At 43.0% G+C, this 26,051-nt stretch overlaps 1 protein-coding gene and 1 pseudogene across 2 annotated transcripts in view; one reads left to right on the forward strand and one right to left on the reverse strand.

Annotated features, from left to right (window-relative positions):
* Arfgef3 (ARFGEF family member 3) overlaps positions 1-26,051 on the forward strand; it is a 152,479-nt gene that overhangs the window by 113,073 nt on the left and 13,355 nt on the right. For both annotated transcript variants that reach the window (XM_075948204.1, XM_075948212.1), the window contains 11 exons: positions 334-484; positions 2,579-2,896; positions 8,118-8,251; positions 8,794-8,939; positions 11,982-12,161; positions 15,706-15,850; positions 17,202-17,324; positions 19,833-19,936; positions 20,478-20,622; positions 22,103-22,231; positions 25,342-25,518. In XM_075948204.1, coding sequence (XP_075804319.1) covers positions 334-484; positions 2,579-2,896; positions 8,118-8,251; positions 8,794-8,939; positions 11,982-12,161; positions 15,706-15,850; positions 17,202-17,324; positions 19,833-19,936; positions 20,478-20,622; positions 22,103-22,231; positions 25,342-25,518 — 1,752 coding nt within the window. The remainder of the gene's footprint in view (positions 1-333; positions 485-2,578; positions 2,897-8,117; positions 8,252-8,793; positions 8,940-11,981; positions 12,162-15,705; positions 15,851-17,201; positions 17,325-19,832; positions 19,937-20,477; positions 20,623-22,102; positions 22,232-25,341; positions 25,519-26,051) is intronic.
* LOC142842886 (small nucleolar RNA U3) lies at positions 17,812-17,895 on the reverse strand (annotated as a pseudogene).

Raw genomic sequence — 26,051 nt, forward strand, 5'->3', positions numbered from 1 at the left:
ACGGTGTAGCCGGAGTCAGCACAGCACATGAAGCTCACCCACACTGCCGTGCCTTACCCAGGCCCATGAGCGTGCTGGAAGAAGCTGTACCTAGCTCAGGATCTGTCTGACCTTAGAGTCCCAGAGCAGGGGTCACCCGTGAATGGGGACTCGTCCAACCAGTAGGTTGCATGTGAACCATGGGACCTGTTGACGAGGCACTTGCAACCAGCCAAGTATATTGTCACCCTTTGCCCTTGCATGACGACACATTCTTTCATTTCCATCCTGTCTTTCTCCCTTTCTGTCTCCCTTGCTCAGACTGCTATCTTAATAAATGTCTTTCTGGCACAGTGAAACTAAAAGTGGAGCAGAAACTGGAGCAGATGGGGAAGGTGCAGGGGGTGTGGCTGCACACAGCCCACGTCCTGTGCATGGATGCCATCCTCAGCGTAGGCCTGGAGATGGGAAGCCACAACCCGGACTGCTGGCCACACGTGTTCAGGTGCATGATGGGATCCCCACCCCTGATGGCACAGACCCTGCCTTGGGAAGCCTGGGGTGGTAGACAGAGTCTCATAGACTTCGGGCTCTGCCAGCAGATTATGAGCCCTTACTGTTCAGATAACATGCCAAGTGAGACACAGGACAGGATCTAAGGACCGCTGGATGTATGTTTTTGGAGAACAGAGTTGCGGAACTGCATTCAGGGAATTGTGATTTATCTGTTGACACTCCTGTGGGATTCAGATATATTATATTACACCAAGGAGGAAAGCCCTGAACTCCTAAGTGGTAGATGGAAGACAACCGTGCAGTTTCAATGAATGAGTCTAAGAAGTGATCAGGGGTCAATAATACAACTGTTATGTGTTCATTAATGTCATCTCTATGTAAAAAAAAAAGTATACACACATCATTACATACAATACTCACTAAAGACATCTCGTTTAACTAGACATGGAAAAATAAGAATATAATAATAGTACATCTGTACAAAAGACCACTAAAAAATTTGACTCTTAAGTTTTGTGCCATTGAAGTGAAGAGGCTCCTAGTCAACAGCTGTAAAATAAAAAACAAAATGATAACTCCAGACTCCAACTCTGCAGTCCAAGATAAGAACCAGGCCTCTCCAAACACTGGCATTAGGAGAAGAACAAGCTCAGTTACACTCAGCTGTGCCTTAAGCAGGCATCAGCCAAGGCATCACACTGAAATGTCTTGCAAGCAGACCAGCCGTGGGAGGAGAACAGCTGGAGGTCAGCAAGATCTGAGGTCAGTTTCACATCACCAACACTAATCAAGCCACAGTGTTGGTTGAGTTCCTAAGAGAAGAGCTTGTGCAGTATCCAAGCACTGTAAAGCCAACCAACTTGAGAAGAACATGAAAGGACCAGGATGAAGCAGCCCAGAATAGAAAGTGATATGACAGAGAAGTGGATGACCAGATGTTCTGCATCGGTCTTACAAGGAAACCAAAGAGGAGACTCGGGTGTTACCCAAGCAATGTGAGTTCCACAAATCTCAGATTAGAGCACACCAGAGTGGTTTATCCAGGATACCCTCAGACAACTAGATTATCAGGGATAAAGGATGTCTTAGAAATCATCTTAATCCAAAATCCTGCTAGGAGCAGGCACCCTGGAGTTGGCATTTGCATATTTCTATTCTGATGTTGCCATCGCTAGGGACCCAACCCAGTCCCAATCCCTACTTGAACATGAGATATATGGAGTTATCAGCATCAGACACTGGTGACAGAGGTTTCTGTCCTGCCTGGTCCCACAGCCATTCAGTCCCAAATAAACACACAGAAATCTACATTAATTATAAACTGTTTGGCCTATTAGCTCAGGCTTCTTATTAACTAATTCTTACACCTTAAATTAACCCATAATTCTTGTCTGTGTTGGCCACGTGGCTTGGTACCTCTATCAGTGAGGCATTTTCATCTTCCTCTGCATCTGAATGATGACTGAAGTCTGAGCTTTTCCTCTTCCTAGAATTCTCCTGTTCTGGTTGAATGCCTATACTTCCTGCCTGGCTATTGGCCAATCAGCATTTATTAAACCAATACAGGTGACAAATCTTTACAGGGTACAAGACCATTGTCCCACAGCAAGACACATCATAGTTTGGTAGAGTTCTACTGTGTGGAGAGAGCCTGTCTGTCATGGGCATGCTCATTCTGGGGTCCGGTCAATAGGAAGTGCTTCTCAGCTCCTATCAGAGCATGGAACGGGATTGGTCCTCAGGGAAACTTCTCAAATGAGAAGTCTAGTAAGCCAGTAAGCCAGACAGCACAGAAGTGAATAGGGATCTGTTGCCTATCTTTTCCCTAGAAGAGTGATAGGTGAAAGAATCTGAGGAATCCCTCATCTATGCCAACATTGGTGCAACTTAAAACAAGTTTTGTGTCTCTACATAGAAACATACATAGTAAGGAAATGGCAGTGCCGAATATGCCAAGAGAAAAGGGGAAAAACTGGGGTTAATTCCAGGGCTAGCTGGATTTCCTTTTCTCTCACTATGGGATGGAGAGAGCTGGAATGTTGGGCTATGGTATTCACTTCCTGTTTGTCTGGTTTTTTTCTAGGGTATGTGAGTATGTGGGCACATTGGAGCACACCCACTTCAGCGATGGTACCTCCCAGCCCCCTCTGACCATCCGTCAGCCACAGAAGACCTCTGGGAGCTCTGGCCTCCTTGGGGACCTTGAGTGTGAGGGCTCGTGTCAGGAGCAGACCCTGGAGCAGGGCCCCTCCCTGAGCACAGCCCCTGTGGTGCAGCCACGCTCCATCCAGGAGCTTGTTCGGGAGTGCAGCCGTGGCAGGACCTCAGACTTCCGGGGAGGCAGTCTGAGTGGGAACAGTGCCGCCAAGGTGGTCCTCAGCCTTTCCACGCAGGCCGACAGGTATGCGAGGCTAGCCTACCACACAAGGATGCTGAGCTGGTGATTGCCTGGTGGCTGTGTTTATATTCATTTGTCTGGTCTCGAAATCAGCTGGGGAGAACTTGTATTAGCCAGATACTGAAAATGCTTCAGAGAGAGAGAGAGAGAGAGAGAGAGAGAGAGAGAGAGAGAGAGAGAGAGAGGTGGCAGACAACTTTGCCTGTTCTTCAGGCACCATCCACCTTTTTCTTTTCTTTCTATTTATTTGTTTATTTATTTATGAAGCAGGTTCTCTGGAGCTTATCGAGCAGGCTAGGCTGGCCAACCAGCAGGCCCTCGTATCTGCTTCCTCCATCCTGGGATCACTTACAAGTATGACCCACGATACTCTGCTTTCATGTGGGTCCTAAGAGTTGAATTCAGGTCCTTGGGATGGCAAAGGCAACCATTTCTTCAACTGAGCTATCTCCCAGCCCTCTTTCCATCTTCTGAAGGCATTGCCTTTCCCCTACCACACACCATCCTTCAAATGAACCCTAAAGCCTGAGTTTCAGGTCTGCCGCGGACTGTCTGCACTTAGGTCTCTTGTTTTACTACCATGTCTGGCAATTCACTGGGCCCTGGCTTCCTTGCTGGTAAAACAAGGTTCTTTTTAAAAACAATTCTTATGGGGTAGTTATGAGGTTGAATTAAGTAATAACTTGTGCAGCACCTAGAACATGGCTTGGGAAATATTAAATATTCAATGTTTTGGTGATTCTTGCTACAAAATCCCATACCGTGGGCTGTGGCGATGGCTCCGTAAACAAAGTGTTGCGTGTACGAGGGTGAGAACTGGAGATCAGATCCCCCAGAGCTTACATAAAAAGCCAGGCAGGCCTGGTAGTGCCCTGGACTCCTAACACTTGGGAAGTAAGGACAGGATCCCTAAGTCAAGCTAGTTACCTAGGCTGGCAGAAATCAACAAGCCCTGTGTTCAGTAAGAGAGCCTGAAGCAGCAAATGTGTGGAATAGGAGCAATCAAGGAAGATGCCCATCGCCAACTTCAGGCTTGAGCACATGTGCACACAGATGAACCTACACACACACATATGAACGTGCATGCTCACATGCCTACACACACGTGCACACAAAAGAAAATAATAAAAATTTTCACCCAGGAACCCAGAAGTATGATACTTATTGATGCCTTAGAGCCGCATTAAGGTAAAGAAGAAAAACCAACTATTGCCTCAACTATTTGGCAACATGTCTTGATGTTGGAAATGTTTGTGAGCCCCAGTCACATATGACATTGCCTTATCTATCCACTCAGCATATAGTCGTTATGCCCAGGCCTCCTATAAAGGGAACAGACAGGGAGTGGCTAGGGCACCAGGCTGAGCATTCACTGGCTGGGCTCAGAGAGCCCTGGCTGCCTGTCCTGACTTTGACATTGACCTGCCTGATAGTGTCTGTAGAAACAGTTACACCAAGGTTTACTCCCCACTGGCTCATACACTGTACACATGTTCTGACTGGTAGAATAATCCCTTATTCCTATTTATCCAGTAAATTGGCTATTGAAGTGTTTCTGGATCCCGGAAGTGGCACATGGGTGTCAGGGAGAGTGTAACACTCCTGGGGTCTCTTTGATAAAGCAAAAAAAAAAAAAAAATGGCTAAGAGACCCAGAAGCAAAATAGAATCCTAATTGGAAACACAAAATAGCAAAGAAAATACTTCATAAATATTTAACTACTGTTTACATCCCTTTTTTGACTCATATTCTTTTACTGGGCATTAAATTATAATTTCTCATAAGCATTGCAATTTGAATTGGCTACTCCTTTAGGAAATCGTGGCTTAAAAATTTAAGAGCAATCTTTATATATCTGTATATTATTTGTGTCTGTTTGTTATCATAAATTGGGACTGGTACTAATATATACCTCGCCATAGGCCAAGTCATCTCTAATCCTCGTTACAAGATATACTTACTCATAGCCAGGCATGAGCACACAGCTAAAACCCCACCATTCTGGAAGCTGAGGCAGGAGGATCATGTGTTCCAGCCTTGGAAGCATAGGGAGTCTCAAAAACTACATCAACATTGTGACTGTATTAGGCAGCATCTGACGGCTTTTCTAAAGTATAGGAATATAAACCAGGCGGTGGTGGTGCACGCCTTTAATCCCAGCACTCGGGAGGCAGAGGCAGGTGGATCTCTGTGAGTTCGAGGCCAGCCTGGTCTACAAGAGCTAGTTCCAGGACAGGAACCAAAAGCTACGGAGAAACCCTGTCTCAAAAAATCAAAAAAAAAAAAAAAAAAGAATATAGTCACTGCTTGAATCCCAAATCACCACTTGTAACTATGTCGCTTTCATAGGAGGGCACAGTGATATTGACCTACAAAATCAAGCAGGCAGGAGGATATCTATTGTCTTAGTATTTCTGTTAATAAGCATGTGCATTTTGTTAAGAAATTAATAGCTGAAAACATTTAAAAATGTAGCCAATTTGGTGTTGGTAGAGAACACAGTGATTGTTGAAATTATATGAGACTAGCACACACGATGTAATAAATGTATTCTCTGAAGTCTCAGAACACTTAATAGACTACCAAACTGTGTGTGTGTTTGTGGTGTTTGGTGTGTGAAGTTTGTATGTGCTTACGTGCTGTGTATTGGTGTTTGCTATGTGTGTATATGTGTATGTGTACTGTGTGTGTGTGCTTTTGTGCTGATGTTTGTTGGTATACGTGTGTGAATGTGAGCTGTGTGCTTACTTGAGCACAGTTGTGTGCACTGTGTGTTTACTGTGTGTACCATGTGTATGTGCTGGTATATGTGAGGTATGTGGTGCAGGTGTGTATTGTGTGTGTGCTGTATTTGTACTATGTATGCTATGTGCCTGTGCTGTGTGTATGCTGTGTTTTTCATTAGATATTTCATGCCAACATAAGACCTCAGTTTGTAAACATAATTATCTTCGAAGTATAAAAAAAGATTTTGCTGCTATATTGATATAATTTCTTGGAAGAACAATCAAAGGGGGATTAATTTTAATTAAATTAGATATCTGTTAATGCTGGCTACAAAAATAAATTTTAACAAGCTATTTATAGTTTTAAAAGCTTATTGAATTTTTTAATTTATTTGTATAAAACATGGTGATAAGTAGCTGGCAATCTTTGTTTTGGATAACTTCTTCACCTCAACATCCATTGTGTCTGTGTGTGTGTGTGTGTGTGTGTGTGTGTGTGTGTGTGTGTGTGTTTGGTCTATCTTTCTGTCTCACTTTCTGTCTGGGAGTGAACAATTTACTCAAAGGAAATTCTCTAGTCCTCTTCATGGGATGATTAAAGTGGTTCCTAAGTTTTTTAAGCTTGAGACAAGGATGAGTATAAAGCCGGCTAAGTTTCTGAGTCCTTCTGCTTTCTCTGCTGAAGATTTTCATTTGCTGAGATTTAGCTCCCATGCTCAGAATGCATCCTCACCACTCAAAGGCTCCACTGAATAGGCCATAATAATTATATAATAGAAACTAACATTAGTTAGTGGTGAAGGTGCCGAGCACTCTCCTGGACACTCCACACAGACCAGACAACCCTTCAGGCAGCCCAACCATGAGAGCTGTTAGCTTTATTTCTTAGAGGAGGAAAAGATAGGTCAGTGGCATTAGCTAATTCGTTTTCAGCCATTCCACTTTAGAATGATGGACCCAGCAAAGGCTTCTGACTCTGTCTCACTCCAATACTCTTACAGACAACACAAGTAGAATAAAAGTGCAGGCTTTTAAAAAAAAATAGAATCTCATGTCTCTTAGGCTGTTACCAAATTTGCTGTGTAGCTGAGGATGGCCTTAAACCTCTCTCTAGCCTTAATATCCTCAGTGGGGGTGATTATAGCCTTGGACTTGTGACACCACACTCAGTTTATGGTGTGCTGGTGATGGGACCCAGGCTTCAGGCATGCTGCATAAGCACTCTACAAAGTGAGCAGCATCCTCATCTATTAAAACTGCAGAGTTCATTTGTAATCTTTGTAAATGCATATTATGTTTTACCCACATGTATGCCTGAGTACCGCATATACACATGGGGGATACTGGATCCCCTGGAATTATGTGCTGCAGTTGAACTTGAGTCCTCCGAAAAAAATCAGCCAATGCTCTGAACTGCTGAGCCAGTTCAGCCCTGAAATTACACAGTCTTGTTTTGTTTTTGTTTTTTTGTTTTTGTTTTTTGAGACAGGGTTTCTCTGTGTGACAGCCCTGTCTGTCCTGGGACTCACTCTGTAGACCAGGCTGGCCTCAAACTCACAGAGATCTGCCTGCCTCTGCCTCCCGAGTGCTGGGATTAAGGTGCGCCACCACCACCCAGCAAAATTACAGAATCTTAGTTAAGCATTACACTCTGATCCAGATGGCAATGGAAGACATTGTAATTTAAAAAAAATCAATATTCATTACATATGAAATTATTTTATACATTCCTCTTAGCGTCCAGAATGAACCTGTGGGTTTGATTTGCATTTATCTGCAGACTAATATTTTGTTTTGTTTCCTGTGAGCTTTGCAGTTTTTCGTGTGAAGGAATGACTTTTCAAGGTCTTTGACATTTCAAATTAGGTCCTTGACTTGGATGTTAAATTTCAAGCTTGCTTCATTTTTCTCAACAATTGGATTTATAAAATTTACAAAATTATAAAACATCTCTTAATGCCTCATTTCTTTTACTCTTTCTGTCTTAAAGCTTAGTATATCTTATTTTAGTCCTTTGTAAAGACTCATGATTCAATTTCTGTTCAAGACAATGACCTTGTGCATATGGTATCCCACACCACTGACATCCCCGCAGGCTTGGCAGGTAGACCGTAGATGGCCTCACTGCTCACGGTGGTTATGGGAACCTGATGTCTGATCTTTACATCTCACCCTTCTCCCCATTGCCCTGGAATCTCTGGAAGCAATACTTTGTCATTTTTCACATTCTTGCCAAACACTGTAGGAGCGCTTACCCCCACTGGCTAGCATGGAAGCTGCAAAGATTATCTTTTTCAAGGATGTCTTATGGTATTTGTTGCATCAAAATCCCATTGCTAGTACAGACTTTGGCACATTAGTAATAATTATGATCATCCATTTGCTTTCAGTGTTTATACAGAGTTTTTGTTAATTACATCAGCTGAATTACTAAATTATTCTGCCATATACCCCTGCTGAATTGTTCCCACATAACACGTATGTTTATTTGCACCCAGGCTCTTCGATGATGCTACAGACAAGCTGAACCTCACAGCCTTGGGAGGGTTCCTCTACCAGCTAAAGAAAGCGTCTCAGTCCCAGCTTTTCCATTCTGTGACAGACACAGTCGATTACTCTCTGGCCATGCCAGGTAATTTTCCGTGGAGAAACTCGTGGTAGCTAAGGATGAAGTAACCCCAGTCATGGATGCCAACGGCATGTGTGAAACATGACAGTAACAGTCATAATTGTTACAGTTTGAAACACCCATCCATGTGTTCTGGGCTTCATGGTAAGCACTGGATGTGGGCCCTCACATTCATTTAATAATAAAAGGAACTTTAAGAAATAGTTATATTTACCCCTTATTTTATACATGAGATCAGTGTGGAATAGAGGGAAATCCTTGGCCTATTCCAATGCGGTTACTAAAAGGGTCTAACTCCTCGGTGTTACTATTTAAGCCACTATGTCATGCCTTCTCTGTGGACACAGGGTTGAATTGGGGATAGATTTTGGTCCTAGTGAGTGAACCACCTTTCTGATTTTGAGTGGGAAGCTCTCACCTTCCTTGATGAGCCATCTGAAACCATCTTGCTATCCAAGACCACTGCCTTGATTTCTCAGCTTCCTTGTGCTGGAGTCCTTTGAACTATTCCTGAGTCTGGGCTTTCTCATCTTGCCTTCCTGCAGGAGAAGTCAAGTCCACACAGGATCGCAAAAGCGCTCTGCACCTCTTCCGCCTGGGGGACGCCATGCTGAGGATTGTGAGGAGCAAAGCCCGGCCCCTGCTCCACGTGATGCGCTGCTGGAGCATTGTGGCACCACACCTGGTGGAGGTAAGCGTGGAAGGTGGGAAGAACCTGTGTGTAAGCTCAGGGAAGGCTTGCTACAGAGCCAGCAGAATGGCTGTATTCAGAGGGCCCTGGGGCAATGAGACCCTTCCCATAATCTGGTCATAAGCTCCATTGTTCTCTGGCTATGTATCAAGGTGTCTGAGGGCTCACCCGGAATGACAGTGCCATGCTGGTCTCACTGTGGCCCCCTTGTGTTCCAAGTATATGGCTCAACTAGTCTCCTTGCAAAGGTGGTTCTTGATTCTTATGTTCTGATCTTAAGTTGAGTCTGGAGCAAAAAGGTGGAACCCTGATGTAACATGAACTGGGCCTGCTTGTTGGAGTTTTCTGTCCTGCCCTGTACCCCACAGCCCACAAGCCCCAAATAAAATCACACAGAGATCTCTATAAGTTATAAAGCTGATTGGCCCATTAGGTCAGGCTGCATATTAGCTCTCATAGCTTATATTAACCCATTGTTCTGATCTATGTTAGCCATGTGGCTCAGTACCTTTTTCAGTGGGGCAGATCACATCCTGCTGCTTCGTTGGTCTGGGCAGGAGTGGGAGGAATCAAATTCCTCGTTCCCTGAATTCTCCTGTTCTCATTGCATCATTTCTACTTTCTGTCTGATTTTCCTGCCTATACTTCCTGCCTGGCCAATCAGTGTTTATTTAAAACATGATTGACAGAATACAGACAATTCTTGCATACCACCCTGAATCAATTCTTCCCTTTGGAAGAATTGTCTCTCTTCTCTGACAACTCAGTTACTAGGGACATGTTATTTTCAGGAGGGGGAACTGTACCTGCACTATGGGATGGTATGAGAGCCAAGAAAAGGGCTGGAGATTTATAAACATACACACACAGAGACATGGGGACACGGGTCATCCTCGAAACAAGAATGCTAACTTTATTGTGCTCCAGGGAAGCTTATATAGGGATCCTTAACTGATAGCCATGCTCTAGCTCTTGGCATTTCCAGCTGTAAAACCCACCAGAATTCACTCCCCTGCCATCAGGAACTCATGAGGGTCTCATGCTCAGAGCAGCTGAAGGCACAGGAAAACAAGCTGTTCACTCCGTTTACTCTAACAGCCAAGGAAAGTCAAGGGGCCAGGGGTCTGCAATCCCCAACAGGGAATCATATATTCTGGTTTTCCTGACAAGGTGAATACTAATACCTTCCCGCCCCCCAGAGTAAAGCAGTTTACAGGATCACTCTTGTGGTAGCTCTATACCAAATCATTGCAGTACATGAGAACTGGATCTGTTAGTTACTAATTCTGTCACTGTGATAAAACTGTGACCAAGATGGCTTATAGAGAGCAGGGTTTATTTGGACTTCAGCTCCCATAATGACAGGGAAGCAGAACCCGGAAGTTGAGAGGTCACATCTTCAGATGTAAACGCAAAGCCCTGTGAATAACCTGGAGGTCTGATGATGCTACTAAATCTCAAAGCTTTCCAATAGTGTCACTTCCTCCAGCAAGGAGGTTCCACCTCCCTAGTGTGCCAACTAGGGACCAAGTAATCACATAGATACCTGAGTCTATGGGAATCATTTCTCATTCAAACCACCCCACTGGCTAAGTAACAAAGAACATTATTGCCCTATTTACAATGTAACTATTTATAAACACCTTGTTGCACTTATTTAGTAAAGATAAACAATAAAATACATCACAGAATTTAATTTACTAACCTGAAGATTGGCTAGTAAAGAAAGGTAAAAAATATCAATTTAGCCGAGGCCAAAGGTCCCATCAGCTATCATTAGCTACATTCAAAGCCTAGGAGCTTCAAACAGCATCCTTGTGTTTCATTCATTGATCCTCTCTAGCAGAAATTTGAAGCAAATTAATTCTGGTCTGGTCTAGCGTGCTGGGTAGTTTTATTCCAGCTTGACCAAGCTAGCATCATTTGGGAAGAAGGAACCTCAGTTATGAAAATGTCCCCCTCGGATTGGCCCATGGACTATCTATCCTGTGGTGCATTTTCTTGATTGATAACCAATGTGGGAGAACCTAACTCACTGTGGGTAGTACCTCCCACGGGCTGGTGGTTCTGGGTGCTTAAAAAAAAAACAGTCTGAGTAAACCCTAAGGAGCAAGCCAGCAAGCAGCACACCTTCACGGCCTCTGCCATCGGTTCCTGCCTCTAGGCTTCTGCCCTGCTTCAGTTCCTGTCCTGACTTCCCTTACTGATGGACTGTCACCTCAAAGTAGAAGAGGAAAGAAATTCTTTTCTCCCCAAGTTGCTTTTGGTCTTGGTGTCTTAGCTTGGAAATAGAAGCCCTAATTAAGACAGCGGTCTTGGCTGATCCCAACTGTCCATTCTTATATGTCCGTTGTAGTCGCTGACATAAAAACTAGCACCAACTAGTTCATGATAGTTTTACCTGTGAAGGCTGATCAGAGTTCTCTGTAGGCTGACCTCTGGCGGTCAGTCACCACTCATCAATACAGCCTTCTTAGGATTTCCTCAGACAGAGTGCAAACTCCATATCACAGTTTGATACTTATGGGATGGTTTCGGTTGTGCCAGGAGACAAAGAAGGTCCCAGGTCAAAGTCAAGAGCTAATATGAAATGGACTCATTAAAGACCATTGGATCCAGGCTCTGTGAACCAATTCATGTTCTCATTGCAATTGATGCACCTCACTAGGGGACAAATGACACACTTGATCATAATATGTTAGGGGGATGACTAAGGATGAGGCATGCGCAGTTGCATAGGTTGCGGTGACTGTGCTCTGTACTGCTGAGGAAAACTGTCATGCTGCAGAAAAGGAAAATAGTAGAACCCTTCCTCTTCCAGAACCCTTAGCTTGACGTTGAAGTTGTATCTAACCAGTTGGTTAAATTTTAGATGCAATTCAGTGTATTACCATCTGTATGCTAAAATTCCTTAGAATTTTGTGTTAAACAGAATCGCTCTTTCTACCTTTACATAATGAGGTGGGCTGGGGAAACCTTTGGAAACCACATTTTCCTCACCTGGCTTCCTGCTGGCGTTCAGCTCTCTCTTGTCTTGTGCAGGCTGCCTGCCACAAGGAGCGCCATGTGTCTCAGAAGGCTGTTTCCTTCATCCATGATATCCTGACTGAGGTTCTCACAGACTGGAGTGAGCTGCCTCACTTTCATTTCAACGAAGCGCTCTTCCGGCCCTTTGAGCGGATCATGCAGTTGGAGCTGTGTGATGAAGACGTTCAAGACCAGGTCAGTGTGACATGGGCTGTGGCATCCTGGGGAGGGAGAAGCAGGCACTGTGCTCTGCTTCGTGTGCTGTCTTCCCAAGACAAAGCGAGGTTAAACAATTTAGCCAGGATCCCCTAGCAATACAGACTTCGAGAATCTGGCTGCATTGATTGATAGCTTATAGACCACACTATTGATCATACTCAACCTGCCTAATGGGGGACAAATGGAAGAAAGCAAACCCGGTGACCTCACAGGTGATACATTGGTAGGTCCAGAAATCAGCAGGCTCTCTCCCGAAATCAACTCAGATATTGAATAGAGTTTTTTGTTTCCTTTTAAATGTAATGACATATTGACAAGAAAATGAAACCTACTTAAATGGCACCATAGTGACAGCCAGAGAGGGGTGGACCACACAGCCCCTGGGGTGGTTTTGCTGTAATGGATTGTAGCATCAGATGAAGCCGGAGTTCATCATATCACATTCTCTGGGTTGTAGTAGCCAATGACAGCTATAAATCTTACTTAGGCTTCACTTAGGCCAAGCATAAATATAAAAATAAGTAACACTAGAGAAAAGGGAAGAAATGAGGCTATATAGAAGCCAAATTCTGCTTTTTCCCCCCAAATAAAGTCGGTGTTAACTAGACATGTTATGTGATAAATTGAAGGTGCAAATTATAATCCCCTCATTAAAAAATGAAGTGGCATATATATAAAGAGAAATATATTCTGTGTTATAAACAGAGATATTAAAATGACATGTGCTTAACATAAAGAAGGTGGTAAAAGAAGACTAGAAGAACAAAGGGTAAAGTAAGCATGGGAAACAGAGCAAAATGCTGATGTAAGTAGATCCACATGCATGGTAGCTTTGAGTAGAATGAGCAGCATCATTAGGAAAATGCAAGCTGAACCTATGATGAGTACTGGCTCACTTGCTGCGGATGGGGGGCAGGGGGAAGCGGCTAAAACCAATGGGGAGATAATACCCACAGGTGAGATGCAGAGGAAATTACCATCAGAAGCTGGATGAAGAAAGCAAATTCTTTACTTGGTTCAGAACACAGCCTGGCAGTTCTACCGAGAGTGTGTCCCCAAGAGAAAGGAAGAAACCATCGATGGAAATGTTTGTGGCCACAGTCACATCGTCAGATAGAATCAAGAGCTAGCAATGGTGGTCTGTGCCTACAATTCCAGGAGGCAGGGGGATTACAAGAGTAAAGCCAGCATGGGCTTCATAGGATGTTCTAAGCCAGTCTGGGCTACTCTCTTGTGGTGGTGAGGAGGAGAGGCTGATAGACGAAGACAGTGAAGAGCTAGAACCATGCAGATTCTAGCTTTGACAGAGTTTGTGGAATTGTGTTAGTGTCAGGTCAAAGACAAAAGACAAGCAAAGAGTATTTCTATTACTAGACATCGGCATTTTATTAAAACCAACTCAGTACATTGGGAAGATATAAAAATGGGGGGGGAGGCTCTGCGGAGATAGTTCAGTCAGTACTGCACAGGCTGTCTACACCTGAGGACCTGAGTTAGATTCCAGCACCTATGTAAAAGCAAGCATGTGATGCTCACTGTAACCCCATCTTGGTTGAAGTGGAGAACCCCCAGGGCTTGATTGCTGGGTAGCCTGGTCAAACCAACAAGCTCCGGGTTCAGTGGAAGATTGTTAAGTGGAGAGCAAGAGAGGAAGCTGCCCAATATCAACCTCTGGCCCTCAGACAGGGCACTTACACATACGCAACCTTGGAGAAGCATAAAGATCCAACAACAGATTGGAGATAATAGACAATGTAAGGCTCACCATGAAGAGGAATGGAAAGTTACTGTTTAATGGGCACAGAATCTCATTTTTGAAAGACAAAAATTTTGTGGGGATGGATAGCAGTGGAAGCTGTATTAATCTGCATGAGCTATATGCAATTGGAAATGGGGTAAATTTACACTGTATACATTTTCCTTTGACATAAAATGAATTATAATGAGATATCACAACACTTCCCTTGAAGCAATTGATAGAACAACCAGACAGCAACAACTCTGGGTAGGGATAACAAGCAACACTGAGGACCAGTCTGAGTGACAGGTGCACATTTCCAAGTGCGTGTGAAGCTTTCTCCATAATAGTTGCTATGCAAACCTATGAGGCAAGTCGCAATAAGTTTAACCAAATTCAAATCATAAAAAGTATATTTTCTGGCCATCATGAGATTGGGTTCATGATAAATTATTTGGAAAATGTTTAAATACTTGGAAATTCAACATCAAAATTCTAAGTAATCCTTAAGTCAATGAAGAAATGACAAGGAATCTTTTAAAAAATGTCTTGAGTGAACACATGACATACTGCATGTGTGGGATGTAGTTAAATCAGTATTTCGAGGGAAATTACAATTGCTAATGTTCATATTAGAATGGAAGATCTCTAAAGAAAGAAGTCTATAATTTTGGCCAATGGACTTGTGAGGAAGATGCCCTTGTAATTCAACAGAGAAAGTCAATGGTATTTTCAGCCAGTTTTACTTGGACATTTGTAAGAAAGATAAGCTTAACCCCTCACCTCTCACCACACACACACACACCACGCTAAAAACTGGTCATGACTAACATGAGCAAGAGCAATAACTGTAAGCATGGTGAGGCAGAGTTTTCTTGGAAGCAATACCAGCAACATGACCCTTAGAAAGAAAAAATGATGAATCAGACCTTATCGAAATTAAACACTTACATTCCCTGAAAGATAAAATTAAGACATAATAATAAAAAGGAAAACTCAGGGCTGGAGAGTTGGCTGTGTGGTTAAGAGCACTGGCTGCTCTTCCAGAGGACCCGGGTTCGATTCCTAGCACCCACATGATGTCTCACAGCTATCCATAACTCCAGTTCTATGGGATACAAAGTCTCTGCTGATTCCTCTATGGACACCAGGCATGTGTATGGTATACATACATACAGGTAAAACGCTCACACAGAAAATCTTTAAAAGAAAAAAAGATAAAAAAAGAAAAGATAAGATAAGTTGTAGAAGTTACTTGAAAATATCAAGCGGGAAGGCCTTGAGCTCACAGTACATGACAATAAGGAGGCACATACCCAATACAAAAACCAGAGAGCTCACAGAAGGCTGATCTTGGGGAAATTTGCTCGGCAACATTAGTTACTGGGAAAACAAGTGAGTCTGTCTCAGCTGTGTTTTTCTCTCACTAAAATTAACTCAGAAATGAGGGGGAGGGGCTGGAGAGATGGCTCAGTGGTTAAGAGCATTGCCTGCTCTTCCAAAGGTCCTGAGTTCAATTCCCAGCAACCACATGGTGGCTCACAACCATCTGTAAAGACGTCTGGTGCCCTCATCTGGCCTTCAGGCATACAGACAGAATATTGTATACAAAAGAGAAAGAAAGAAAGAAAGAAAGAAAGAAAGAAAGAAAGAAAGAAAGAAAGAAAGAAAGGGAAGGAAGAAAGAAAAGGAAGGAAGGAGGGGGAGGGGGACAGAGAAGCCCTCCACCTTTCCTACAAGTTCTCCTTGTACTAATTAACCACTTCTGCCTTCCCCGTGCAGGTGGTCACCTCCATCGGGGAGCTGGTTGAGGTGTGCTCCACACAGATCCAGTCAGGCTGGAGACCCCTGTTCAGTGCTCTGGAGACAGTGCACAGCGGGAACAAGTCGGAGGTGAAGGAGTACCTGGTTGGGGAGTACTCCATGGGTAAGAACAGTTGGATGATTCTTGCCACGACAGGCACCTTCATTCCTTAGGCCGAATCTTGGCTCATCAGCAGAACAGGAGGAGAGCCGTTCTGCCAGCCATGTTTTTTCAGTGGGAACATGAGGCTAAGACCTGGGGTCGGGTTGTTGCCAGCTGACCCAGAGTTCTGAACTCATCAGGTCCTGCTCACACTAAGAGGTTTTTCGTCCACTCTGTATTGCTATACAGAGTTACTTCCTGAGACCACAGGGGGGGAAATGTCACAACATGAACATCTGAAAATATGAACTGCTGCAAATTCAAAAAAAATGGATTTCAGAGTCTCAGTAAATTCTAGCAACTATTTCAAACTCTGAAAAACTCCAAATTCTGAAAAACATCTAGTCCCCAGCACTTAGGAAAAGGTACACTAACCCTGTATCTATTTTCAAGTAAGAAGACAGAAAAGTATAAAACAGGGAAATCAGAATTAGGGAATTTGGATCGGGCTAGAAATAGATTGGTATGCCCGGAGTTCAGGGGTGTTGTGTCAGTGATCTCCAAGGCCTTATTAACATTCAGAAACCCAGCAGAAGGACTTGTGGGATAGAGCATGCAGCTGTGGTAAGATTTATTGCATGGCTCATGACTAAGTTTCACTATGGTAATATAATAAGGGCACAGCCAGGTTATAAGGTAAAAAGACAGAGAATTGGAAGGATCCTATAGGTTTCCTTGCCTTCCCATAGAACATCACACAGGGAACTCTTCCCTGAGCAGTGGAAGTAGCAGCAACATAAAGTCCGTTTATGTTGAAACTGGTCACATAGATACACTGTACCTGGCATATACCAACTCCCAGATGTTCACTATAAACTAAAACTTTTGCTCAGCCTAGGATAGTGAAGCATCTTATGAGATTACTTGCCCGGGGATATTCTGAGAATCAAGTTCCTGGAGGCCAGTCAAGAGCCACCTGATTGACAACTCTGCAAGCATGGTTTTCTATGACAAGCAGACTCGGGCCTTCTGTGTCTCTGCACGGGAATGAATGAAATGAGTATATTTCCCCAGAGGCTCTTCTATAGATATTCTGCAGTCTCCTGTGCTGAAACATTCCAGAAGCCCCATGTTTACTGTACTATAGACCACACATTGCTCCGGGTCTGTGTTCCTCCAGCTCGACCCTCCATTATCTCCCCAGCCCCCCCATAGCTCCCATTTAGGTGAAGCAGCAGGATAGGCTAGCTATCAAAAGATCCAAACACTTCTCCAGTGACTCTTCTAAGACTACCTAGGAGATTCTGGAAGTGTAAGCACCATAAAGGGTTAAAACCTCCCTTCCTTACAATCTATCCCATTCCTCCCTCAGGAAAAGGCCAGGCTCCTGTGTTCGACGTGTTTGAAGCTTTTCTCAACACTGACAACATTCAGGTCTTTGCTAACGCAGCCACCAGTTACATCATGTGCCTTATGAAGTTCGTCAAAGGACTGGGTAAGTGGAACTCTCCTTTAATGACACTCACGGTCACAGTAGACCCTTTCAACATGACTTTGTAGGGACAAGCGTGCATCCTGGGATATGGACACATGGGCTCAGAGGCTCACTGCACTTTGAAGTTGATTTTTTTTCTTTATAAAATATCTTGTGATACAATACATTCTCAAACTCTACATTATTTTATACCAACTTTCTTTTTGATCTTAGGGTATCCCATTTACTCTTCAGTAATTGACCTTGTGTAGGAAACCGTTCCCGTCAGTGTCACGGTTGGCAGTCGGAAAGTAAACTTAGGAATGCCTCCTCTAGCCTTCCGAATTGCAGCGTGTGTTTGGATGAGTCAACTTCCCCCTTCTTGAAGTCCTGGTGTATTTTAGGAACCATGTAGGTGGTTAGATGCTGAAGTTAGAAACGTTTAATAGGGTGAAGTCTTGTATACAGCATGACCGGCTGGAGCTGGGTTTTACAGAGCACAGATTCATCTGGGTGAGATGAAGAGAAGACTTGGGATTAAACCACAAGTTTAGTAACAAACTATCGAAATGATCCCTGAAAGTATAGTCTTTAAACCACAAGTTTAGAAGACATCTGCACGCCTGAGAGGTTTACACAGAGAGCTCAGGGGTGTGGAGCATGAGAATCTTGGAAATAAGGAAAATAGAAACTTGATGTTTGTACATCTTCTCAATAGATAATTGATACACTGATTATTTCTCTGTGAAAGAAACTGGACGCAAGTTGTCACACTTGTGCCGCCCCTATTTCTGAAGTAAGAACAAAACAAAGGCACAGAATTTATTTGTTATTAGTCTGAGCTGTAGGCAATCCTTACCCTGTTCTGTCACAACATACAGTTGCCCTCTACAGGGACATTCATGCAAAATACTCACACACATAAAAATAAAAGTAGATAGTAAAAATTTAAAAAAAACAACTACAATACATGGATATCACATCAAGCAGTTTGGTAACCCAGATGGCTACAAAGAGACAATAGGTGGGTGCTGTATCCAGCCTGGATGCAGAACACATCCATCTTGTCGCTGACAAAACATGTAATTTAAAATTTAGGAATTTCTTCTGAAATTTCCCACTCATGTTTTCATGTCATATGGGTACAAGTACTTAGTCCACAGCAAATAAGAAAAGGTAAAGAATCTTCCTTGGACAGCTAGACACAATGAGCGTCTATGAAATACTCAGGCAGACATGCCTGACAGAGTGTCAGAAATTTGAGAGCTTATCTCAGAGAAAAGTTAGGCACTGAATGTAGAGATGCCAAATTATTAATGTGCATATGGAACATATTTTGAAAAGGTGGGGTTCTGTTTTGTTGTGCGGTCTATGAAGTAGAGTCAAGGTGTAAGGCTTGGGGTTCAGTGGGAAAGACAGAGCACCCCGTACAGCTGTGCTTCCTGTGTACCACCTGGTTCCAGAGCCAACATTACTTGGGTCTACAACATAGAAAAGGTAACACCTGCTAAATGGAGAGGATAGGAAATGACGCTGTTGTTCATTTCCCGCTGTTTTGTTGGGGGTTTTTTCCCCCACAAATTCGCCCTGGCCTCTGTTCTCAGTTGTAAGGTATATATGACTGTAAACCAGGAGCTGGCAAACTTTCAAACTCCCTAACAGATTTTCCTGAAAACAATTTTATTCTACCTTTGTGCTAGAACAACAGGAATGAAGTCACACCCAGGCAGGATGACCCACAGGGCCTTGGGTACTTGCTCTCTGGCACTTTATAAAGAGTTTGCCAGCCCTAATCTAAAATGTGAATTCATTTATTTCTTTTATGTAGCAGCATGCCTCATTGCTTCTGAGTTTTAATTAAAGCCTAGTAATTATGTCTGTTTACCCATAGGGAAGGATGCTTGCTGCTACAATTGCAGACAATTAGCATTAATCACAGTGCTGTGAAATAATTTTATTAAAAGTATAGAAACAGATTCGAGACACTGAAAATAAAAATTAAAATTCTTGGTTTTTTAACCTATAGAAAAAAATCTTTTCCAGAGATGGGTTACATCTCTACAACTATATGAAAATACACTAATTTAAGTCCAGTTAAGTTGCCTATGACTCCAAACCCTGTATGTTTGCTCTTCCTGGGCTCTTCATTTAGTACCCCATGCTGGCAGCAGATAAAAATCCAAAGAGAGAGGCCAAGAGCCTCATTCCAGCCTTACAAGGCCTGCCTCTGGGAAGGCTCTCTGTCGCCAAAGTCTCAGAAGTCACATCATCCAGCAGAGACGTGAGTTAATGTGCTGGTGTGCAGAAATGCTCTCTCAGCTACCAGAGGTACTGGACCGGAGCAGACCAAGTGTTCCTCCTAGGGAGAACATTCATGGAGCGGAATCACATTGGGATTATACGAGCTGCTGTAGTTTTTCCTCCCCACCCCTTCCATGTGTATTTATTGGGGTCGCATGTGAGTGAGCGGGTCTTCTGTCGTGACTGGAAAACACGGGTAATTTTGTCTCTGTCCCCACTCTACCCTAGGGGAGGTGGACTGTAAAGAGATCGGAGACTGTGTCCCCGGAGTGGGAGCCACTTCCACAGACCTGTGCCTGCCGGCTCTGGATTACCTCAGACGTTGTTCTCAGGTACTTTGGGGGGGGGGGGCAAACACAGCTCCACGCCCCACAGCTGCCTCAGAGCGTATTCATAAGACATCAGCAAAAGTCTTTAGCTGAGACCCAAGAGACACCTTTTCATCTCTTCCACCTTGACCTCAGACCGCTCCATCTCCCGGGTTTCTTTTGTTCTTCTGCTTCCTTAGAGGTGGGGTCATGGGAAGGGGAAGCTGGAATCTGGTGCCCACTTTCCTATGGACTCTTCCCTGGGGTCCTCCACAGACAAAACAATTTACATGTTCGCAGCAACCTGAGAGAGTTTTTAAAAAATATATAAAACTCAGATGTTGGAAAATTAGCCACCGTTCTGTTGCCAGTAAGCATTATTGCATCAGCTTCTTGACAGAAATGTTTTTGTTGCCTTTTAAATGCAAATCATAAGAACGTTTATTCTTCAGGAGCCCTTATCGTTCTGGGTCCCCTTTAATAGTGAATTATAATCCTACTGTTCTCTAACACCGAGAAATTTCCAATATATAAGTGCACTATTTGGTGTGGTCTTCTTATCTAGTTATTGGCCAAGATCTACAAAATGCCCTTAAAGCCAATATTCCTTAGTGGGCGACTTGCCAGCTTGCCACGAAGGCTTCAGGAGCAGTCAGCCAGCAGCGAAGATGGAATCGAATCAGTCCTGTCGGATTTTGATGACGACACTGGTAAGCTTGTTGACTTGACTAGGATGGTTCGTTGTGTTCTTAATCCCAGAATCTTAGGGAATAAGTAAGTTAGTTTACAAATCATAAGAGTGGTCATCCATTTCCATGTTTTTATATAATTGTTATCAGGATAAGTTTAGCCAGAGATTCCAGGGACTCCCTAAAGTCAACACTAAGACATTTCTTTGGCATGGCTGCCTCGGTGTAAAACCATTGCAGTTATGCGGACCCCATTCAAACCCTGATTTTTTCTTGAATTTAGCAAATTAGGACAACATTGCACTGGTGCTCAAATAGGCTAGCAATTGCCTTCACTAGCTTCAAGGAAACGCAGTTACTTCCCCCCTAAGACTACTTGGTTAGAGATAGGGGAAATTAAGCCATTACTGAAGGGAGACTCTGTAAGCGGTGAAGCCTGTGGGCTGAGGAAAGGAATGCTTTTAAAGACTTTGTTTCAAATTAGATGGCATGCAATCTCCTACAAACCCACCTCCTAGCTAGTAACTCCAAGTGATCTTCCAGTGTGTGCACACCTGCCCGCACCTGCTGCCTGTGCACTCAGAAGACCTCATCGGGTCCACACCTGGGAATGCAAATGACACTCTTCAATTTGAGAAACAGTATTAATGATTACACAAGCTAAAATTATAAAAAAGTTATAAAATTATATAAAGTTATAAAAATAATGGAAGTGGCTAATTTTGTTCTTTTAAAAGAATAGACAGTAAGGCTAAGGATATAGCTTATTCAGTCATGTTACCTCACACACATGATGCCCTGAGTTTGGTCTCCATCTCCACATGAATATGATATAAAATAAGTTCCTGAAATCCCAGCACTTGGGAGGTGACTGACTATAAATTTTGATATGTCAACTATTATGCCTAGCTTTGTATAATCTATGTATACTTTTGATATTTTTGTAAATGCTTGTACTTTTCACTGGGCAGCATAATTATGTATACTGGAAATCCATGATAATATCTGAGAATATGTCAGTTCTCAGAACTGTTTAGATGTTTTGTATGTTGCATATATGTGAGGTGGGAAATGTCAATCAGAAGTTCAAGGTTCCTTGGCTAAATAGCAAGTTTGAGGCAAGCCTGAGCTCCAAGAGACCCCATCTCACAAGAAAAATAAAAAAAAACAGTAAATATAAAACTAAATGGACAATTTTATGTTTTTATTATCATTTGGTTAGAATGTCAAGAAGTCCGACAGTCATTTCAGTATCGAATTTACATATAATGTTGCCATTTTTAAAGTGGGGAGTTAGGGAAGAATTTTGAGTCTTGTGTTTCCCTTTGTCAGATCATATTAACCAATCTCTGCCTCTCATAGGCACTGAGGGCTAACACTCCAAGCGATGACTGTCACCCCAGTGCCACTTGTCATTCATACGCAGTGCTCACTGGGATCTTGAGAGGATTCTTCCTGATGGATATCTGGGTTTCAGAGGGGTCCGCTTTTTGTTTTCCAGGTCTGATAGAAGTTTGGATCATCCTGTTGGAGCAACTAACAGCAGCTGTGTCCAACTGTCCTCGGCAACACCAACCACCAACCTTAGATTTACTCTTTGAGCTGTTGAGAGATGTTACCAAAACACCTGGTAAGTGTCTCCATCTGTTTCTACTGGCAGAGGGGTTGTTGGGCATGTAACTATTTCCAAGAGGGTATCTCTTTGGATGTTCCTCTGTTGTCACTGTTTCTTATATTTAATACAAAGTTTCACATACAGTAGATGTTCAGTAATCATGTGTTGAATGGCCACAGTAAAGTGATGGGTCAGGTATGTCCTGGAAATTTCTACAAAAGATGTGTGGTTTGATGCTGTTGGACTCCCACATCCATCCATCAGTGTCTCCATAAGCCAGCTGGCTTTGCCATGTTTCAGCCTTCTTTCTTGGCTAGATCTTACAGCCTGTGCAGCCCCAGGACTGACAGGAGAGCTCAATAGATCTGTCACTCATGAGCACACGCTGTACTAAGCAGCCTCTTGTCACGTGATTAGAGTTGGAGATGACACACAGTGCCTAGGACTGTGTTGTTGTAATTTTAGAAGTGGCACGAGAGAGAAAGACGCCATGCAACAGAGTTCATGCGGAGGGGTTTTTTGTTAAGTAAACAAATATAAAAAAGAAGGGGAGGGAGGAAACCGGCCTCTGGGGACAGGAGCAGCAGAAGAAGAGAGAGAGAGAGAGAGAGAGAGAGAGAGAGAGAGAGAGAGAGAGAGAGAGAGAGAGAGAGAGAGAGAGAGGAGGGGGATAAACAGAGACAGGCAGAGAAGCATAAAGGAACAAACAGAAAAAGAGAGAGATGGGAGGTGGGCAGGGCCCTTTTAAAAAGGAGCATAGTGAACGTGCACAGCAGGTCCTCTTAGTGACTGCAGCTGAAGATGCATCCTGCCAGAACCCCAAGGTCAGGCCAGCACATATGCCTGAATACTAGAAATAGTCCCCTGTGTGTAGAAAAGAAGCCACCTTAGAAATGCATCTTTTGATATGAGTTTTAAAAACTTAGCATACATATTCTTCATTCCAAAGTTTCCTCAAAGAATTTTTTATAGAAATGTAAGGCGTTTTTATTTACTATTTTATGGGTGCTTTGCCCGCATAAATGTCTGTGCACCGTGTGCATACAGTGCCTGGAAAGGCCAGAAGAGGGCATCAGATCTCCTGGAACTGACATTATGAACAGTTGTGGATTCTGGGAATCCAAAGGACCAGAGTTCAGCTCTTAATAGCTGAGGACATCTCCCCAACTCTGAAATTTCAGTTTTTACTAATAGAATTAGAACCTTAATGAAACTACTAGTTAATCTCACAGTGAGAAGATGTCTCTCCATTGTTATGAAGATTTGATTATTAACACCTTCTCAAAACCCATTGCAAAGTTTGCAGCTAGTCTCATGTTTAAAAGCTAAAAGCGTCCCATTGAAGAGTTACGCACCGCAACTCCTCAGTACATCTCATTAGTAAGCGCCATTTTCAGTTCTCGTATTAATTAACACATGATACGTATGAATGGTGTTTACTGCCAAAAATATCTGTTTGTTGAGCTCTCTTAAATGCTAAAATAAAAATTGTAAACACTAAGTGAGAAGCAGTTAATAAGAGTGAATGACATTTATAAAGCATTATTTTAAATGTGGATAGAACATCCCCATTGTCTCAGTGTGTGGGTGCACCCCTCGCGGTCCTGAGTTCCTTGCTCGTGCTCCGTCTCCTTCTGCTCCTGATTTGGACCTTGAGATTTCTGTCCCGTGCTCCTCTGTCTCTGTCTCCTTTCATCGCCTGATGAAGGTTAATGTTCATGAGGATGCCTATGTGTTTGTCTTTGGGTTCACCTTCTTACTTAGCTTCTCTAGGAACATGCACGGATGTTCTATCGGGAACTCACCAAGGCCAGCTGGCCTGGGTCTGAAAAAGCATGGGATAAATCCGGACTAGCTGAACATAGAGGACAATGAGGAATACTGAGAACTCAGGAACAATCACAGTGGGTTTTTGATCCTACTGCACGTACTGGCTTTGGGGGAGCCTAGGCAGTTTGGATGCTCACCTTAGGAGACCTGGATAGAGGTGGGCGGTCCTTGGGCTTCCCACAGGTCAGGGAACCCTGATTGCTCTTCGAGCAGATGAGGGAGGGGGACTTGATCGGGGGAGGGGGAGGGAAATGGGAGGCGGTTGCGGGGAGGAGGCAGAAATCCTAAATAAATAAATAAATAAATAAAACAAAAAAATATTTTAAATGTGGAATCAACTATTTAGAGTCTTTCTAAATACGCATACATACATGTACATTCAAAAACTACTTTAAGGAAATATGTTAAAATAGAATTATATCTGCAGGCACATTTTTGCTCCACTCTCTATAGACTATGTAATTTTCATGTTTGTTATCTTTTGTATCTTTTTTTTTTCTTGCTGGGTCTTACCGTTTAGCCCACATTGGCCTGAAACTGGTAATCTAGCTGTTGTAAACACCCAAGAAATAGAAGTATGAACCAAGCTTACTCTATTTTTATCTTGTTTTTAAAATAAAAATTTTTTAAATCTACTAATGTTTTTAAGGAAGCACAAATATTTTCTTTATAGCATTTCTACAGAATAAAAAAATTCCACATCTTAAATGTCTGTCAGTACTGAAATTGATAATAAATTACACCTATGTATAATGGAAATAGTATATGCAGTGAAAATAAGGATTGTTTATAATATAAACTTTGTTCTTCATATTTATCAAAAAGTAGTTTTTAAAGCTTAGCCAGTATGGTGGGAAATTGCCTGTAGCCACAGAGCTATTCAGGAGGCTCACGCAGGAAAACACATATGTCCAGGAGTTCAAGGTCTGTCTGGGTAACACAGTGAGACCCAGACTGTTAATAAACAAACCTATGTCCTATAGAAATATATATATGTAATATATTTTGGCATTCTTTCTTTATGCATCTATGTACTTATGCATCTGACTCTGAGGACTAAGAGATTGACATTTTAGCCTTGTGATATTTGAATTTGTATGTCTATTCATATACCTACAGAGCTAAAATCATACAAAGAAAAATGTTCCTGTTATTACCCCCAGTGAGTTGTCAGTTCTTCCATATTTTCTCAGATACTGGGGAGCTCTTTGGAAAGAGATCTTTGATACCAGCCATAACAAGAAACCCCTACTCCTCCTGCAGTCATGGTTCTGACCCTTCTCTTCCTTTTTCAGGCCCAGGGTTTGGAATCTATGCAGTCGTTCACCTTCTCCTTCCTGTGATGGCTCTGTGGCTCCGCCGTAGCCACAAGGACCATTCCTACTGGGATGTGGCATCTGCTAACTTCAAGCATGCCATTGGTCTGTCCTGCGAGCTGGTGGTGGAGCACATCCAAAGCTTTCTACACTCAGGTAGCTACAGTGCCAGGGCCAGCCCTTGTGGTCATTGCTTCTGCATGTAGCATCGTTATCTCAAAGTGCTTAGTGAATGACTAATGTAAACGCCTCTGTCTGGGGAACAAATGAAATATAACCATGTGGTTAGAACCAGTAATCTAATAGCATATCATTGGAGGGAAAATTGATATGCATGCAGCCTGTATAAAATTATCAAATGGAATGCTCTGTGCTTGTTGTTGAAGATATAATGCCTAGTAGCAGGTCTAGCATAGCAATGCATAGGAGGGGAAGGCATATTCAAATACATAATCTTTAAAATCCCCGTAGCCAAAGTATACAGAAGTGGGGTTTCTTGTGCTTCTACATCTAAAGAGGGTAAAACAAAGAAATAGAATTTAGGAAAGGCTCCAGTTACCAGCAAGAAGTTCATTATCAGGGCAGGGATTATGGGAAGTATCTTAATGCCTGTGGCACTGACGGTTCCCCACAGCTGATGGAGGAGGGAGGGTTCCCCACAGCTGATGGAGTAGGAGGGATTTACCAGG

The sequence above is a fragment of the Microtus pennsylvanicus genome, chromosome 1 (genome assembly GCF_037038515.1).
Source record: "Microtus pennsylvanicus isolate mMicPen1 chromosome 1, mMicPen1.hap1, whole genome shotgun sequence".
Taxonomy (NCBI): Eukaryota; Metazoa; Chordata; class Mammalia; order Rodentia; family Cricetidae; genus Microtus; species Microtus pennsylvanicus.